The sequence below is a fragment of the Melanotaenia boesemani genome, chromosome 11, assembly GCF_017639745.1.
Source record: "Melanotaenia boesemani isolate fMelBoe1 chromosome 11, fMelBoe1.pri, whole genome shotgun sequence".
Taxonomy (NCBI): Eukaryota; Metazoa; Chordata; class Actinopteri; order Atheriniformes; family Melanotaeniidae; genus Melanotaenia; species Melanotaenia boesemani.
The window spans coordinates 597,501-617,778 of record NC_055692.1 but is presented as its reverse complement, the minus strand read 5'-3'; the positions used below and the strand labels follow the sequence as shown (position 1 = coordinate 617,778).

General features: G+C 45.6%; 1 protein-coding gene across 5 annotated transcripts in view; it reads left to right on the top strand.

Annotated features, from left to right (window-relative positions):
• The window catches only part of pdzd2 (PDZ domain containing 2), a 103,384-nt gene that overhangs the window by 14,327 nt on the left and 68,779 nt on the right, over positions 1-20,278 (top strand). For all 5 annotated transcript variants that reach the window (XM_041998730.1, XM_041998731.1, XM_041998733.1 and 2 more), the window contains exons 2-5: positions 1,137-1,436; positions 1,640-2,109; positions 12,828-13,254; positions 17,870-18,015. In XM_041998730.1, the coding sequence (XP_041854664.1) occupies positions 1,317-1,436; positions 1,640-2,109; positions 12,828-13,254; positions 17,870-18,015 (1,163 nt within the window). In that variant the 5' untranslated portion in view covers positions 1,137-1,316. The remainder of the gene's footprint in view (positions 1-1,136; positions 1,437-1,639; positions 2,110-12,827; positions 13,255-17,869; positions 18,016-20,278) is intronic.

Sequence of the window (20,278 nt, the reverse complement as noted above, 5' to 3'; positions counted from 1 at the left end):
TTGAAGAGCATAGACTAGAAAGTTGTCGGGCTGGACATAACCAGAACATATGGAATAAGTTGGCAAGGGTACACAGCGAGATCTATGTTAGGATTTATGTTTCTGCCTTTTTAACGTTGGGTCAGAGTCCGGATTTAAAGACAGCGTCAGAGATCTTTACAGAAACCAGTTTTATGTTAGACGGTGGAACTGGTTTTCATCTGTTTCCTGTTCAGGAATTTTCATCATTTCCGTCTCGACCTGGCAACCCGGCTGAGACGGAGCAGATTGTCTCGACCTGGCAACCCGTCTGAGACGGAGCAAATCGTCTCGACCTGGCAACCCGGCTGAGACGGAGCGGATCTTCTCGACCTGGTAACCCGTCTGAGACGTAGGAATCGTCTCGACCTGGCAACCCGGCTAAGACGTAGCGAATCGTCTCGACCTGGCAACCCGGCTAAGACGTAGCGAATCGTCTCGACCTGGCAACCCGGCTAAGACGGAGCGGATCGTCTCGACCTCGCAACCCGACTGAGACGGAGCGAATCGTCTCGACCTGGCAACCCGGCTAAGACGGAGCGGATCGTCTCGACCTCGCAACCCGACTGAGATGGAGCGAATCGTCTCGACCTGGCAACCCGGCTAAGACGTAGCGAATCGTCTTACCCTCGCAACCCGGCTGAGATGGAGCGAATCGTCTCGACCTGGCAACCCGGCTAAGACGTAGCGAATCGTCTCACCCTCGCAACCCAGCTGAGACGGAGCGAATCGTCTCGACCTGGCAACCCGGCTGAGACGAAGCAGATCGTCTCGACCTGGCAACCCGGCTGAGACGAAGCGGATCGTCTCGACCTGGCAACCCGGCTGAGACGGAGCGGATCGTCTCGACCTGGCAACCCGTCTGAGACGAAGCTGATCGTCTCGACCTGGCAACCCTGCCGAGACGGAGCAGAGTTCATTGATTCTTTGTTTAGTTTATTATCAAACCAGATTTCTTTCTTGTCTTCACGCTTTCTTAAAATCAGACGAAGGAACCTGCAGGTTAATCTTTGATCAGGTTATTAGTTGATATTGATTCTGGTTAATTAGTGTTTTTAACAGAGAACCAATAAGAATCTGAACTTTGTTATTGATCTTCATGTTTCTGTGTTTTTTAGGTGACCCTCTGAAGCTGCACATATTTTTCACCTTCATCTGGAAACCAGTTTCACAGCCTCCGCCTCTGCTGGGAATGGCTTCTAGGACGCGGGCCCATTCTGGTTCTGGTCCGATGTGGATTATTGGAAGCATCAGAGAGGCTGTTGGTGAGTGACCTCCATCTGGAACAAAATGCCAGGATGCCCATCACCCAGGACAACGCCCTCAGCATCCTGCCCCTGCTGGAGGACTGGCACCAGGTCCAGACCAGGAGATCTCAGCAGGACCACCATCTGCATCCAGACAGCGGGGACTACAAGGTACCTCCACTGTCTCCACACAAACGTTCACCAGGTGATCAGCTGATCAGTGTATCAGAAATCAGATTTTTTGTCCTATCAAGTGAATTCATCACAGCTGCGGAGCCACATGTTGGTGTTAGCGTGGCGTCCGTCAGGCGTGGAAGCTCCAGAGCCTCCTGATGTAATATCTGCCAGATGATGAACAAATATTCTCCCCACAGGACGAGGACTACCAGAATGGAGAAGGAGACAGTGTCTGCAGCAGCAGCAGCGTTAACAGTGTCCATCAGGAGGACGTGTCTCTGTGTCTGGCTGCCATTCAGAAGCTGGTGGAGTACATAAAGTTAAACTTCCTGGAGGTTGACACGGCCCGGCCCGGAAGTCCATCCTCCTGTGGCGAATGCTCCGACGTTGAGGTTCACGCCGTTTCCCTCCGAAAAGATGAGAGCGACGATGCCAACTGCGGCCTCAGCTTCGGGAACATCCCTATTTTTGGAGATCCAGAGGTCAGAAGAAAGGGAGGCCTGAGGAAGAGGAGGGACCAGGGCCCCATCATTGATGTGGGCTGCATCTGGGTGACCGAAGTGAGGAAGAGGAGTCCAGCAGCCTGCTGTGGGAGCATCAAACTAAGAGATGAGCTGCTGTCGCTGAACGGGCAGCTGATGGTTGGAGTCGACGTCGAAGGAGCCAGGTGAGCTGTCAGGAAGATACAGAGTCAGGTAAACGGTAAAACACATGAACCCTTTACCCCTGTGGTGTCCAAGTCCGGTCCTCGAGGTCTACCATCCTGCAACTTTTAGATGCAACCCTTCTCCAACAGATCTGGATCAAATGTCATCTGCATGTTCAGCTCTGCAGAGGCCTGGTAACGAACCAGTCATTTGATTCAGGTGTGTTGGAGAAGGGTTGCATCTAAAAGTTGCAGGGTGGTAGACCTTGAGGACCGGACTTGGGCACCCCTGCTTTACCCCAACGCTCATCCAGGTCTGGTCTAGAGTCTTATCAGAGTAGACTACAGGAGGCGTACGCAGGGAAAACACGAAAACTTCCAGATTTATAAAAGTGCGCCTTTCTGACCTGGTGATGACCACGCTGTCCCCATCAGATAAAACCTGTTCTAGTTTTCCAACGTGGTCCATCAGGACCTCAGTCCCACATTCTGGAGAAATCCTCTTCTTCCCTCTTTTTCCTCCTGAGCCAGCATGGAAATGATGTGATGAATATTTATTACAGGCGGTCACCTGACCTTTTGTAGCACCATGTGGGCGGGGCAAGGTGTTTCCTCACGTGCTCCAACTTAACAGTTGATTCTGATTCATGAACGGAAACAGACGTGCGTGTACGCTTTTATAAATCTGGAAGTTTTTGTGTTTTCCCTGCGTACGCCTCCTATAGACTGCTTTGCTACGCTCAGGTTTAGACACGAGGACCCTGGTCTGTAGAAAACCATCAAGGTCCAGTCCTCATCCTGATTTGTTGCATAGGACCCGGAAGTTCATCATATTTCCTATATTTATTCTGTCCAGTCAACTTTATTTATAAAACACTTTACATCAGTGATGTAAAGTAAAAGGTCAACAAATCTTATACATATATATAAATTCACTAAAACACAAGTGGGAAACATTTATTTAGCACCACATTTATTTCAGCAAGGAGACAGTAAGGAGGAAAACCTCCATCAGGACCAGGACCAGGAAGGACGGCCATCTTCCTGGACTGGATGGTGGTGGAGAGGACAGGAAAGAGGGTGAACCAGCCCGGTGCATCATGGGACGTTCCACAGCAGAGAGGAGCCCGGTGCATCATGGGACGTCCTCCAGCGGAGAGGAGCCCGGTGCATCATGGGACGTCCTCCAGCAAAAAGGAGCCCGGTGCATCATGGGACGTTCCACAGCAGAGAGGAGCCCGGTGCATCATGGGACGTCCTCCAGCGGAGAGGAGCCCGGTGCATCATGGGACGTCCTCCAGCGGAGAGGAGCCCGGTGCATCATGGGACGTCCTCCAGCAAAAAGGAGCCCGGTGCATCATGGGACGTCCTCCAGCAAAAAGGAGCCCGGTGCATCATGGGACGTCCTCCACTGAGAGGAGCCCGGTGCATCATGGGACGTCCTCCAGCAGAGAGGAGCCCGGTGCATCATGGGACGTCCTCCAGCAAAAAGGAGCCCGGTGCATCATGGGACGTCCTCCAGCAAAAAGGAGCCCGGTGCATCATGGGACGTCCTCCACTGAGAGGAGCCCAGTGCATCATGGGACGTCCTCCACTGAGAGGAGCCCGGTGCATCATGGGACGTCCTCCAGCGGAGAGGAGCCCGGTGCATCATGGGACGTCCTCCACTGAGAGGAGCCCGGTGCATCATGGGACGTCCTCCAGCGGAGAGGAGCCCGGTGCATCATGGGACGTCCTCCAGCAAAAAGGAGCCCGGTGCATCATGGGACGTCCTCCAGCAAAAAGGAGCCCGGTGCATCATGGGACGTCCTCCAGCAAAAAGGAGCCCGGTGCATCATGGGACGTCCTCCACTGAGAGGAGCCCGGTGCATCATGGGACGTCCTCCAGCAGAGAGGAGCCCGGTGCATCATGGGACGTCCTCCAGCAAAAAGGAGCCCGGTGCATCATGGGACGTCCTCCAGCAAAAAGGAGCCCGGTGCATCATGGGACGTCCTCCAGCGGAGAGGAGCCCGGTGCATCATGGGACGTCCTCCACTGAGAGGAGCCCGGTGCATCATGGGACGTCCTCCAGCGGAGAGGAGCCCGGTGCATCATGGGACATCCTCCAGCGGAGAGGAGCCCGGTGCATCATGGGACGTCCTCCAGCAAAAAGGAGCCCGGTGCATCATGGGACGTCCTCCAGCAAAAAGGAGCCCGGTGCATCATGGGACGTCCTCCAGCAAAAAGGAGCCCGGTGCATCATGGGACGTCCTCCAGCGGAGAGGAGCCCGGTGCATCATGGGACGTCCTCCACTGAGAGGAGCCCGGTGCATCATGGGACGTCCTCCAGCGGAGAGGAGCCCGGTGCATCATGGGACGTCCTCGACTTCCGCTGGGATGGCGGACAGGGCGGACAGCTTCTGCTAAGCTCTCACCCATTTGCCCCGTTTTGTATAGAAAGTCTACCTATTTTAACACTGAGGTCGTGCGCGATAACCACAAACTTAATGTGCATTGCTGGAGCGCACTTGATGAATATTGTGAATTCTGCGTACCTGCTAATCTAGCAACAGGAATGAAAAAAGCCGACGCTAAGCTAGCAACTACGCTACCACCGAACACGTGCGAACACGACTACTCTCTGATGGACGTCACCACTAATACCAACATGAAGAGGAAAACTTCCCCTGCTACTCCTACAAAGTCTTCGACTCCACCAACAAAGGTAAAAACTGTGCAGGAATCTCCAGTCATGGGAGACGAGGCTCTCGTTACTGCCATAGAAAAACTAACATCCAAAATCGACGACTTCGGACATCAGCTCAAAGAGAACTCTGTAATGGTGGCGAATATTTCACGGCTGGTGGAAATGAACGCAGCTGAGATAAAGGAATGCAAGGTCAAGATTAAGGAATTTGGAAAAGAAATGCCACAAATTATTAAAGAAAACAAAGAGCTGAGAGAGAAAGTTGCAGAGATGGAGCGTTATAAGCGGCGGTGGAACTTAAAAATTCAAGGTCTTAAAGAAAAGGACGATGAAAACACCCGGGACATCGTCATCGGTATCCTGTCCAAGATAGCGCCGCAGTGGGCTGCAACGATGGAGACGGTGGTGGACTCGGTTCATCGCCTGGGAAGAAAGGAGGAGGGCCGGCACCGTCAGGTCATCCTGCAGTTCGTCATGAGACACCACAGGGATGCCTTCTGGAAGATGTCTAAAAACTGTAAGACCTGCAAAGACTTGGGAATTCTCTTCAAGCAAGACTTCTGCAAAGCTGACCGGGAGGCTCGAGCGGCAGCTTGGCCAAAGATGGAGCAAGCTCGGGCTGCAGGCAAGAACGTCTACTTCAGAGGACATGTGGGCTACATCAGTGGTAACAGGGTTCTTTTGGATTAGTCTGGCTAAAACTACATTCACTCTCACTTAAAAGGGTTCATATTGAATGCTCAACTATAGTTAAATTCACCTTTTAAGTGTGTTGTTCATTTAAGAGTTTTTTATATTCGAGTTAACCTGACTACAGTTTGAATAATTCTCTACTTGAGTTAGTGAGCAGGTGTTAAATACCTTAATATCCTTTTGCTCTGGTTTCTCTATAACATCCCAACGTTAACTTTATACTGGCTCTACAAAGGCAAACGGTTATCCTTCTTATATAAAACATATTGATCTATTTCAATGCACTTAAGAGTCTAAACTAAAATCCTCAGTCTTATACTGTTTAGAATACTTAGGGGCTCCTTCAGTTCTTCGTTCTAGTACCAGCTTATATCTATTTGTACTTGTTCTTCCTTATTTTCCTTTTATGTCTTCGTTACAATCTATGTGTTCTTATGTTTCACTTAATGTTAGGGGTCTCAGAGATTCTGTGAAAAGAAAATCTATTTTTCTTTGTAAAAACCAAAAAGCACAGTGTTTTCTACTTCAAGAAACTCACTCTAATGAAGCGGATACAAAGTTTTGGTCTAATCAATGGGGTGACAAAATCTATGTTAGTCATGGCAGTAACAGGTCAGCAGGGGTCGCTATACTTATGAACAATTTTCCTGGGAAGATATTAACTACTAAAAGAGATGACTCTGGTCACTGGATTATTTGTATCTGTCTTATTGAGGACAATTTTGTTATCCTGGGGAATGTATATGGGTACAATTCAACTACACAAAACAAATTAATGTTATCTGATTTAACCAACTCTGTTAGAGAACTTAGACAGAGATATCCTACACAGAATATCATAATTGGGGGGGATTTTAATCTGGTTGAAAATGAGTGGCTCGACCGATCTCCATCAGCATTTCAAAATCATCATTATAATCCAGTGCTCCTCAACTTTTGTAGAGAGTTTAATTTAATCGATGTGTGGCGTCGGGATAATCCTGACACTCAAGCCTTTACTTGGGTTAAACCTGATGGAACTGCCAGATCAAGGTTAGATTTTTGGTTGGTGTCAGAAAATAATTATGAATTTACTTCCAAAGCTAACATTTCTGCTGCACCGCTAACAGATCACTGTATGATTACACTCACCATTCAGCCCAATAACATTAGTCCCAGGAGTAAAGGATATTGGAAATTTAATTCTAACCTATTAAATGATGAAGAATATTGTCAAGAAATTATTAATGTGATTAATGAGATCTGTAAGGATAAGCTTTTCACCACGCACAGAGAAAGATGGGAATTTCTGAAATTTAGGATACGCCAGATTTCAATAACTAATGGGAAACGTGTACAACAGGATAGGAAGCAAAAAGAGATGGAAATTGTCCATGAAATTAACTCAATCTGTTGCAAACCTGTACTAGATGAGAGTAATAAACAAAAGCTTATCCTATTACAATCCTCTCTGAATAATATTTACATCACTAAGGCTAATGGTGCTTATATACGATCGAGAGCGAAATGGGTGGAGGAAGGAGAAAGGAGCTCAGCTTATTTCTGTGGATTGGAAAAAAGAAGGCAAGAACGAAACTCTGTTAAATCCCTGCTAATTAATGACAAGGAATGTACAGATTTTAAAGAAATTACAAAAGAAATCTTTCGCTTCTACAGCGACTTGTACTCGTCCTCTTACTCCTCCCATGATGCTGATGCCTTCTTTGACCATATTAAAGATCTGGTTCCTAAAGTGGACGAAGCCTTCAGAGAGTTATGTGAAGCAGAGATCACTATGGAGGAAGTAGAAAAATCTATGAGAAGTTTATCTTTAGATAAATCTCCTGGTTCAGATGGTCTGACTATTAATTTTTATAGACACTTCTGGGTCCACCTGAAAGACATCCTCTTCCTCGTCTTAAAAGAGATCTCTGATACCAGCGCCCTTCCAACCACCATGAAACAGGGAGTCATCACCCTCATTCCTAAACCCGGAAAGGATTCTAGATTGATTGATAATTTAGGACCAATATCCCTACTCAATAGCGACTATAAAATATTAACCCATATATATGCCTCCAGACTGAAAACTGGGATGCCTCAGATTATTTCTGACACACAATCAGGCTTTTTGAAAGGACGATCAATACACAACAACATCCGTCTTGTACTCGACCTGTTAGATTACAATCATTTAGTTGAAGACGAAGGCTTCATTCTATTATTAGATTTTTTTAAAGCCTTCGACACAATTGAGCATGAATTTATGTTTCGCACTCTAGAGTTATTCGGGTTTGGACCAAACTTTATACAGCTAACTAGAACACTCTACAGGGAGACAAACAGTGTAATCTTGTTGCCACACGGCATCTCCCCTCGATTCTTTATCAACAAAGGAATTAAACAAGGCTGCCCTATCTCCCCTTTACTGTTCATCGCTGCAGCAGAAATGTTATCAATCCTTATGAAAAACTTAGATTTTGACAAACTTAACGTCTTAGGCAGTCAGCTAACCATCACCCAACTAGCTGATGACACGGCTATATTTATGAAAGACAGTAATCAAATACCTAAAGTTCTCCAGTCAGTTAATTTTTTCTCCAGGGCATCTGGTTTAAACCTCAATTTACGAAAATGTGAACTATTACCAATACACGATTCTCCTCACACAGCTCTTTACAACATTCCTGTAAAAGCTGATGGAAAATATCTAGGTGTTCATATCGCCAAAGATGCAAATTTAGTGGAAGAACTGAACTTCTGGAAAACTATTGATAGATGTAAGCTCAATTTAAATATGTGGTCTCAGCGTGACATTTCTATTTTTGGTCGAGTCTTTCTTACAAAAATGGAATGTCTGTCAAGATTCATTTACCCAGCATATTCGCTGGCACTCCCCAAACCTGCAATTAAAGCTATAAACCAAGCTAACTTTAACTATATTTGGAAAAACAAGGCACACTATGTTAGGAAAGGAACAATAATGAGAGATTATGAGGATGGAGGTCTTAAAGCTATAGATATTGAATGTTTAGATGGTACAATTAAAATTAACTGGCTCAGAGCATTTCTGAAAAACGAAAATGGTTTTTGGTTTCATATCCCCTCAAGAATTTTTTTGGATTTAGGTGGTATTAATTTTCTTCTTAAATGTGACTTTGATGTTAGAAAACTGCCAATCAAACTATCATCCTTCCACCAACAAGTATTACTTTACTGGAAGCTATTATTCAAGCACAATTTCAGTCCCCACAATACCCCACTCTGGAACTCCCGATATGTGTTATTTAGGAACAAATCCTTATGTTACAAAAATTGGCTTGAACGAGGCATATGGTCTGTAATGCATCTTCTTGATGATACTGGAAATATTCTACCATTTGATCTTTTTTGCTCTAAATTCATGTTAAATGATAGTAAACAATACAAAACTATAGTCAAAGCACTTCCTCAGAGTTTGATCCTTCTGTCAGGTAATTTACTCCTCAACAATGTTAATGTACGGCTTCCTTCTCTTTTAATCAATGGACAATCCATCACTAACCCGAATCTGCCCAATACTTTTATACGTTGTGTGTTTTTTAAGAATCTATTCCCTTTATCAACTCATAGAAATCGCATTTCTAAATGTTTTCCCAAAGAGAAAGTGAACAAGTTGAGGAGTAGATACATAAAATTTCCAGTGGCTCCTAAAGTAAAGGAAACTCATTTTAAAATGCTTAATGACATATACCCTACCAAAGAATTTCTGAGAATTCGTTTTGGTTTTCAAGAGAATTGCTGCACCTTCTGTGAAAGCGAAATTGAAACTGTTGATCACATGTTTTTCAATTGTGTATTCGTAAGTATTTTCTGGGAAGACTTTATTTTCTGGTGCTCATCCAAGTTTGCATCTCCGTCTCAGCTGAACATAAATGAGATCTTATTTGGTACAATCCTCACTGGTAAAATGCAAGATCTAGCTTTCAATGTTTTACTATTGTTGGGGAAATTTTTTATCCACAAAAGCAAATATATCAAGATTAGACCAAATTTTAATATTTTTCACAAAGAACTGTGTTTATATTTTCAATCCCTTAAATTTATGAAAAAGAAAATTGGTATAAGATTATATGACTTTGTAACGGATTATGAACTCAACCAAAACCCCTAGTATCTGTGCAGTTTCAACTATGTATTCTGTTATTGTTTATTTATCTTTGTTTATCTTGTTTATCCTTTTTTAATTTTTTAATTTTAATTTTTATTATTTATTTATTTATTTTTCTTTTTATGTCTTTCTGATTTTATAATCTGTCGGTGTACATGTCTTGCATTGTAATACGTCTAAATTGTTATGTTCTGTTAATCTGAATTGTCAATAAAGTTCGGAAAGGAAAAAAAAAAAAAAAAAAAAAAAAAAAAATCATGGGACGTCCTCCAGCAAAAAGGAGCCCGGTGCATCATGGGACATCTTCCAGCAAAAAGGAGCCCGGTGCATCATGGGACGTCCTCCAGCGGAGAGGAGCCCGGTGCATCATGGGACGTCCTCCACTGAGAGGAGCCCGGTGCATCATGGGACGTCCTCCAGCGGAGAGGAGCCCGGTGCATCATGGGACATCCTCCAGCGGAGAGGAGCCCGGTGCATCATGGGACGTCCTCCAGCAAAAAGGAGCCCGGTGCATCATGGGACGTCCTCCAGCGGAAAGGAGCCCGGTGCATCATGGGACGTCCTCCAGCAGAGAAGAGCCCGGTGCATCATGGGACGTCCTCCAGCAGAGAAGAGCCCGGTGCATCATGGGACGTCCTCCAGCAGCCTCGGCCTCTGGTAGCAGGACTAAAGGATGGATGAGGGTCAAGCCAAAAACAGATACAGAAGCTGATGGGGTAAATGGGAAATCTCTGTAGGAACTGTGTAGCCATGGCAGAGATCTGATACTCCAACACAGATGAACCAGAACGAAGCAGGAAGTAGTGAAGAAAGGTGTGTGCAGGTATAACACCAGCGCTGTGTCCATATGTCCCCCTACTCCCTACATAGTGCCCTATATAGAGGTCACGCCATTTTGTAGGGGTGTCCGAATGTCCAGAGAGAAAAAAGTAGGGCACTCAAAATTACCCACAATGCATCTTGAAAAGTAGTGAGCATCGATGGTCACTAGACTGATCCATATAGGCCACAATGCATTGAGGGCAGAAGCTCAACATGGCGCAAGGAGGCAACAAAATATGGAAGCAATTCTGTACCTTATTTCTTTTTTTTTTTTTAAACTTGTCCTGTCCAGCATCATAGCAGCTAAATGATAATCTGGTTGTTGTATCGTGCTGAACAAATTTGCTCTGCCAAGGGGAGGCCTATGGGTTAGGCTCCTCTTGATAATGTGATTCATTTATTTATTTATTTACTTTGAATCACAGAATCTATGTAATCTTGCTGGACCTGACCGGAGGGGACAGAAAAAGAAGGAAAATAGCAAAAAGAGCAAAAGAAGAAAGGAGACAAAAAGATCACAGACAGAAGGAAACGACCCTTCAATCCACACCATCACCAGACAACAAACTGTTACACCTGTACATGAACACACCAGAAAATTTCCTACAACTTTTACTGAAAACCAGAGCTGCCAGTCATTAAGAGTTTTAAATAATAACCAAATCAAAAAAACATAACAGCGACCAGATACTAACTCACAGGAAAAATAAAAAAAAGAAGAATTATCACTTAGTATAAAAACCCACTGGACAACTCAGTGACTGTGTCAGCATGCAGATGACGAGGAAGAGGAGCGATCAGTGATGAAGAGTGGTGAGTGAGGTCGTGAAAATGCCACCACGCCTCCACGGAGGCCAGAGGCAGACCAGGGCCAGAGGCCCGGGCCCTCAGCAGCAGACCCGGAGCACCAACCCAAGCTACCCCACCACGAAGACGACTCCAGCCCCACCCGAAGGGCGGCAGAGGAGAGCCCCAGCAAGAGCCCCCCACGGTCCCCGGGCACAGGCCCCAGTGGGCCAAGATCAGCAGCCGCCGGCCCCGCCAGGGACTGGCCACTCAGGGCAGCACAAGCGAAGGGCCCAGGGCCCCAGGAGCCCAGAGGCGGCCGCCCCACCCCCCAAAGGCAGAGGGCCCGCAACATGCCTAGGAGGACCAGGCCCCCCCAAACAGCCACCCGGCGTAGGCCAGCACACACCCCGATGTTCCAGCCACACACCCCGGGAACCAGGGTGCTATCGGCCTCCTCCCCCCACTCCCCACCTACTCCAAATTATAATGGATTAACAGAAATGGTTTTTTATTTTTTTAGAATATAGCTGCATTTTTTGACTCAGAAATAAAATGAATAATAAATGATAAAAATTTCTTCTCCAAGACGGCTCATTTGGTAACTTAATTAAAACGATAAAGAAAATGATGTTTAAGATTAAATTTTCCGACTGAAAACTAAAAAGAAATTGTGAAGGACATGGCGTTTTCCTTTTCATGTCTGCCCCGCAGGACAGTGGCGTCATGGCCGCTCTTCTTCTGATTCCTCTGCCGCAGTCTGACCGAGGGTTGCCACCGCAGCAACTTTCTCGCTATATTTAGCGCGTTTTCAGACCCTCTAGCGAGTTTTTCTGGTATTTTTGGAGACATTTGGAGACAGAGGTAAATGAAGGTAGTTTATCTTCCCAAAGAGGAGCTGGTGCAGCGCAGACGTGGTCTTCTCGGAGCAGCTGTGTTCAGAGCAGACGACGTTCATGACTGGAAAAATAAACCGTACAAAGCTGCCGCTGGCTTACCATCAGAGTCTATTAATGAAGAGTGTGGACAAAAATATTTTAAAAGTTGTAAGTGTTGTGAAATGTAAAAGACAAAACAAAATACACTTAAAAACTGAACAAAAAAAAGTAAATATTTACAGAGTTATTTTATTTTATTATGGGTGCCAATGCAGTGGCTCAGACATTACTATCGCTCTGCGTTGATATTATAATTCTTCCCTTTCCACTCGCTACCTTGGTGGCTGTCTCCTCCTACAGTTTCTACCCCCACAAAAGTTAAATCAGACTGCGTCTCGATCGGGTCTAGTGTGGAAAGACTAATCTCATACAAAAGTCTGGCGGTTCTTCAGTCGCAATAAACTGTGGTTTTTTGGTCCCGTGGTTTTACCATTTAGCATTCATGCCCCTGACATGAAAAGATTAAACAAGGTTGATAGTTTTAAGTAAAAGCTGGTCGGGGAAATAAAGACACCGCCATACACAAACTCCACCCAGTGATGCACGACATCACTGGACCAGAACTGACTTTGTTCTAGTTCTCGTCACTTCAGGAAAACAAACTTGTCTGTTCTTGTGGAGGATTGTAAGAGTCTTTAGTTTCTTCTGGTTTTCTGGTCCACCAGCTTTTTTTCCTTTTTGAAGTTACCTGGCAAACCAGTGCTGGGATGGAGGTTGCATCTACCTGATTCTTCTGCGTCGCGTCAAGCGGAAAGCTCCTTTTCCTCCCAGTGACAGCATCAGCAGTGACCTCTGTGAGAACCAGCAGCAGGAAACTGAACCTGAGGCAGCCATGAGATCTGCAAACTGCAATCGCACAAGAAAGTTTGGCGTCATATCACGTTCGTCGTTTAACCAGGATAATGTCCAGAGATGTTACAACAGCTGTAGCTCTTCCCCTCCTGTGGATGCAGAAGCTGGTCAGGACACAGAGAAGAGCCCAGAGTCCTCTCCTCGAATGAGAGCTGTGAATATGCCCGGTGGAGGTGCTGCTACACTGCCTACCAGATCTTCCAGTCAGCTTCAGTTAGAGAGCCAAACCAATTCTTTCATCAGTGAACCATCAAGTCAGGTGAGGCACGGCAGACACACAGGTGTACTAACAACAAGCAGACACACAGGTGTACCGACTACAAGCAGACACACAGGTGTACAAACAACAAGCAGACACACAGGTGTACAAACAACAAGCAGACACACAGGTGTACAAACAACAAGCAGACACACAGGTGTACTAACAACAAGCAGACACACAGGTGTACTAACAACAAGCAGACACACAGGTGTACAAACAACAAGCAGACACACAGGTGTACAAACAACAAGCAGACACACAGGTGTACTAACAACAAGCAGACACACAGGTGTACTAACAACAAGCAGACACACAGGTGTACAAACAACAAGCAGACACACAGGTGTACAAACAACAAGCAGACACACAGGTGTACTAACAACAAGCAGACACACAGGTGTACAAACAACAAGCAGACACACAGGTGTACTAACAACAAGCAGACACACAGGTGTACAAACAACAAGCAGACACACAGGTGTACAAACAACAAGCAGACACACAGGTGTACTAACAACAAGCAGACACACAGGTGTACTAACAACAAGCAGACACACAAGTGTACTAACAACAAGCAGACACACAGGTGTACAAACAACAAGCAGACACACAGGTGTACAAACAACAAGCAGACACAGGTGTACTAACAACAAGCAGACACACAGGTGTACTAACAACAAGCAGACACACAGGTGTACAAACAACAAGCAGACACACAGGTGTACAAACAACAAGCAGACACACAGGTGTACTAACAACAAGCAGACACACAGGTGTACTAACAACAAGCAGACACAGGTGTACTAACAACAAGCAGACACACAGGTGTACAAACAACAAGCAGACACACAGGTGTACAAACAACAAGCAGACACACAGGTGTACCGACTACAAGCAGACACACAGGTGTACCGACTACAAGCAGACACACAGGTGTACCGACTACAAGCAGACACACAGGTGTACAAACAACAAGCAGACACACAGGTGTACCGACTACAAGCAGACACACAGGTGTACAAACAACAAGCAGACACACAGGTGTACAAACAATAAGCAGACACACAGGTGTACTAACAACAAGCAGACACACAGGTGTACTAACAACAAGCAGACACACAGGTGTACAAACAACAAGCAGACACACAGGTGTACAAACAACAAGCAGACACACAGGTGTACCGACTACAAGCAGACACACAGGTGTACTAACAACAAGCAGACACACAGGTGTACTAACAACAAGCAGACACACAGGTGTACAAACAACAAGCAGACACACAGGTGTACCGACTACAAGCAGACACACAGGTGTACAAACAACAAGCAGACACACAGGTGTACCGACTACAAGCAGACACACAGGTGTACTAACAACAAGCAGATACACAGGTGTACAAACAACAAGCAGACACACAGGTGTACCGACTACAAGCAGACACACAGGTGTACTAACAACAAGCAGACACACAGGTGTACAAACAACAAGCAGACACACAGGTGTACTAACAACAAGCAGACACACAGGTGTACTAACAACAAGCAGACACACAGGTGTACCGACTACAAGCAGACACACAGGTGTACAAACAACAAGCAGACACACAGGTGTACTAACAACAAACAGACACACAGGTGTACTAACAACAAGCAGACACACAGGTGTACCGACTACAAGCAGACACACAGGTGTACTAACAACAAGCAGACACACAGGTGTACAAACAACAAGCAGACACACAGGTGTACTAACAACAAGCAGACACACAGGTGTATAAACAACAAGCAGACACACAGGTGTACAAACAACAAGCAGACACACAGGTGTACAAACAACAAGCAGACACACAGGTGTACTAACAACAAGCAGACACACAGGTGTACAAACAACAAGCAGACACACAGGTGTACAAACAACAAGCAGACACAGGTGTACCAACAACAAGCAGACACACAGGTGTACAAACAACAAGCAGACACACAGGTGTACAAACAACAAGCAGACACACAGGTGTACAAACAACAAGCAGACACACAGGTGTACTAACAACAAGCAGACACAGGTGTATTAACAACAAGCAGACACACAGGTGTACAAACAACAAGCAGACACACAGGTGTACCGACTACAAGCAGACACACAGGTGTACCGACTACAAGCAGACACACAGGTGTACAAACAACAAGCAGACACACAGGTGTACCGACTACAAGCAGACACACAGGTGTACAAACAACAAGCAGACACACAGGTGTACAAACAACAAGCAGACACACAGGTGTACTAACAACAAGCAGACACACAGGTGTACAAACAACAAGCAGACACACAGGTGTACCGACTACAAGCAGACACACAGGTGTACCGACTACAAGCAGACACACAGGTGTACAAACAACAAGCAGACACACAGGTGTACCGACTACAAGCAGACACACAGGTGTACAAACAACAAGCAGACACACAGGTGTACCGACTACAAGCAGACACACAGGTGTACTAACAACAAGCAGACACACAGGTGTACTAACAACAAGCAGACACACAGGTGTACAAACAACAAGCAGACACACAGGTGTACTAACAACAAGCAGACACACAGGTGTACTAACAACAAGCAGACACACAGGTGTACAAACAACAAGCAGACACACAGGTGTACTAACAACAAGCAGACACACAGGTGTACTAACAACAAGCAGACACACAGGTGTACTAACAACAAGCAGACACACAGGTGTACAAACAACAAGCAGACACACAGGTGTACTAACAACAAGCAGACACACAGGTGTACTAACAACAAGCAGACACACAGGTGTACTAACAACAAGCAGACACACAGGTGTACCGACTACAAGCAGACACACAGGTGTACCGACTACAAGCAGACACACAGGTGTACAAACAACAAGCAGACACACAGGTGTACCGACTACAAGCAGACACACAGGTGTACAAACAACAAGCAGACACACAGGTGTACCGACTACAAGCAGACACACAGGTGTACTAACAACAAGCAGACACACAGGTGTACTAACAACAAGCAGACACACAGGTGTACAAACAACAAGCAGACACACAGGTGTACTAACAACAAGCAGACACACAGGTGTACTAACAACAAGCAGACACACAGGTGTACTAACAACAAGCAGACACACAGGTGTACAAACAACAAGCAGACACACAGGTGTACAAACAACAAGCAGACACACAGGTGTACAAACAACAAGCAGACACACAGGTGTACTAACAACAAGCAGACACACAGGGGTACCGACTACAAGCAGACACACAGGTGTACTAACAACAAGCAGACACACAGGTGTACAAACAACAAGCAGACACACAGGTGTACTAACAACAAGCAGACACACAGGTGTACTAACAACAAGCAGACACACAGGTGTACTAACAACAAGCAGACACACAGGTGTACTAACAACAAGCAGACACACAGGTGTACCGACTACAAGCAGACACACAGGTGTACTAACAACTAACAACAAGAGCAACACCAGAAAGAACACACACCAGCACACGTGATCCGTTCGCTCCACCCCAACATGGTGGGTTTCCTATGAGCCCAGAAGCGCTGCAGTTTCAGACCAAGCCTCATCATCAGACCAAGCGTATAGGAAGCACAGAGATGTGGTTCTATCCAAGCTAGCAGCGATGCTAATGCTAACTAGTACTCTGATTTTATACTTATACGCTGCGATACAATAGCCTGGATAGTATGCACAGAGTATTTTGTAGCTAGATTGTCTTCCAAGTAGTTAAACACCTCTGTGGCACAGTTTGGGGATCCAGGTGGCCAAATACAGAGTCGGCTGGTTGTGTCCAGACTAGAACCTTCATAGAATCTGAGCTTTGTGCTGTTCTCATGTAACCTGGTACAGTCGTAGTCGAGGCGTTGCAGAGACTTCTTCATGCACAGAATCATGTCTCTCACGATGTTTTCCACTGTGTAAACTAAAAAACAACTAGGCCAGGATCCTTTGGTTTATCACGTTTTGCTCAGACAGGAACGTTTCTGACACTGCGATGTTTTCATACCCAAATTTCCCTGAGGACTCTCCAAAGGGATTAATAAAGTATTTCTATTCTATTCTATTCTATATTTTTGGGGTCTTTACACTCAGACCAGGATTCTGCACATCCACCTGGCATTTGTAGACTTATTGTAGATTTAATTTGGATAGGGCTGTTCAGGTGAACCACACCTCCAAAAAGGTAAAGGTAAAAACTTCCTATTTAATTAGGTTTTTCTGTTCTGTTTTCTTATATTTATATTTTCATATTCGCTGCTCCTATTTATCCTTCTTAATAAACAAATTAAAATTCAGTTCATAGACTGGTGTGTGAGAGAAAGTGGGAAGTGTGTCTGTAAATGATTTTTATTCTTTTTCATAAACAAACACTTGTTTTTATTGTGTAAAGGACTTTGTGCTGCTCTTGTATGAAAAGTGCTATATAAATAAAAGTTGACTTTGCTGTTGACAGCACCACCACCGTGTGTACGGGAGGAAGATGTGGACACTTCTATGTCCGTGTGGAGTTTCTACAGTCAAGCCGTCTCTGTGTTTGTGCTGTTTTCTGTAGCCCAGGGAGGGCGGCCACATCTGGAAGATGCACATGGTGAAGAGTCAGGAGGGTCTGGGCATTCACATCACAGGTGGGCGTGGCTCCAAGCGCTCGCCTCATGGCATCATCATCGCTCATATAGAAAAGGGCGGAGCCATCCACAGGTAAACAGGTTTGGGGATTTCTTCAAACATTTCCTGTACAGTACCAGTCAAAAGTTTGGACACCTCTATCCATTAAATCTGAATGTAAGGGCCGGGACATGCTTGCTGTTTAATGCTGGGCTCACACCAAACGATTTTCACGGTGGCAGACTAAAAACAGACGTCTTTAGGAAATCTTAGGAGTTTTGCTGGAGTCACAGCGCTCCCGACATCTCGGTCGTTAGGTGTGAGCTGGTAATCTGGCTGTTTAACGTCAATCTTTCTCCAATTTCTAACATGTTAGATATTATCGCAAGTCGCAGTGATGAAACACGATCAACAACCAATAGATGAGCTCTGACAAAAGCAGAAACAGGAATCCCGACATTCAGACCACCGGCAAAAAAAAAAGAAAAAAAAAAGAGAAACAAGAAGCGGCGATGAAACGTCGTCAGTGGAGCGTCCAGAAAGAGGAGCGGTGGTTATTAGAGTAAACGTCTGCTGTGGATCATTTATGTGTTACAGTATAATGATCTAACAAATAAGAGAATAAAAACTCGTTCATCCTCCAGATTCTGATGAGTCGGTGTAACACCTGGTGGAGATGAAGAGCCACACTTAATGATGATGATGATGTGTAATTCCCTCTTTACTGTGTGCAGATCAGCCCTGTTCCAGATCAACTGTCCAACATGTCACAAAAAATGCTAAAAGAATTTAGTTGCAGTCTTGTAATTTGTGACCCTATAGATTCACAGTCTTTGTCAAATCTCAGGCTGAGAGTTAAGACTCTAAACACTGGTCTTTAGATGTGAGCTGCTAGTCTTTCAGAGTCTTGTGCAAATCTTTTAAAAGTCTTCTGGTGTAAGCCCAGCCTAAGACGCGTTCGCGTGCTGATCATGGCTGCCACGCACTCCTAGCATTCGTTTGGCGCGTTGCCGCTCACATTGACGTCATGGCAGCATATTTTTGAAGCAAAATGGCGGAGAGTGGACTGAAACATTAACCAGAAGACGAAAGGAAGCGACATCGCCTGAAGTTGTCGGATACAGAAAGAGACAGAACCTGGACTAGCTTGTGTCTGACAGTGTGACTGGAAGCTAGCTCTTCTTCTAACAACACAAACGTTAGAAGTTCCACACGTTTCACGTGGTTTTGCTCCGTGTTTGCACTTATAAAACAAGGCGTGGGGGAGGAGGTGGAGGTGGGTGTGGCCTACAGGCAGCAGCGGTTTAGCTTTTTCCCCTTTAGAGCTATCCGAAATAACACATTAATGGCAGTCACCACTTTCTGTAATTAATCGAGTTAACATTTTTAACACAGCGCAAGCACAACATCCGTCATTGTGATGGCGAGACATGGAGGTCTACCGGCAACATGGACCAAGCCGCTCCTGGTGAGAGGGCTCCACACCTGCCCTTTTCCCACCAAAAAAAACAACTTTACACCTAATTTTGCACAAACGTCGCTGCTTTGGTCGTCTCGGTCCCCCCCCCCCTCCTGCTGTGAATCATGATGGCTGCTGGCTGGGTCCTTCTTCTGTCGCCCTCTGGGTGGGTCTGGGGTGGTCTTCATGGTGGGGGGGTTTGGGTTGGTGCTCCTGGACTGCTGCTGCTGGCCCGGGTCTCTAGGCCGCCCTAGTCTGCCTCTAGCCTCCGTGGGGGCGTGGTCTCATCTCTGATCCTCCTCCTGTGTTTCTGGTTCTTTGGTTGTTGTTGTGATACATGTTGTTGTTGCTGTCTTGGTTATTTTTCAGGAACTCCTGATGATTGTCTGCTTAGTTTACCTGTAAAAGCTGTAGGAAATTCTCTGTTGTGTTTCTGAACAGGTGTAGCAGCTGCTTGTCTGCTGTTAGGTTGGACTGAAGCTCGTTGCTTCTATCTGCTGGATCTTTGTCTCCTCTTCCTTTTTTCTGCTTTCCTTTTACTTCTCTTCATTACTGTCCTTCGGTCAGGTCCAGCAAGATTACATTAATTCCATAATTTTAAATAAATAAGATAAAAAAGTCAAATAAATCAGATTATGAAAAGAGGCCTTATACCCATAAAGCTCCTCTTGTTAAAGCAAATCTGTTTGGCACAACGCAGCAGCCAGACCATCATTCTGCCGCCGCTGTGCTGGACAGGACAAGTTGTACTCCACCTAGTGGTGACCTTCAGTATTGAGCATTTTTGCTGTGTTATGCTTCCATGGTTTGCAGTAAGTATATCCCAGCCCTAGGGGTGCCTAAACTTGCGACTGGTAGTGTGTGTGTGTGTGTGTGCGTGCGCATTAATTTTGTGGT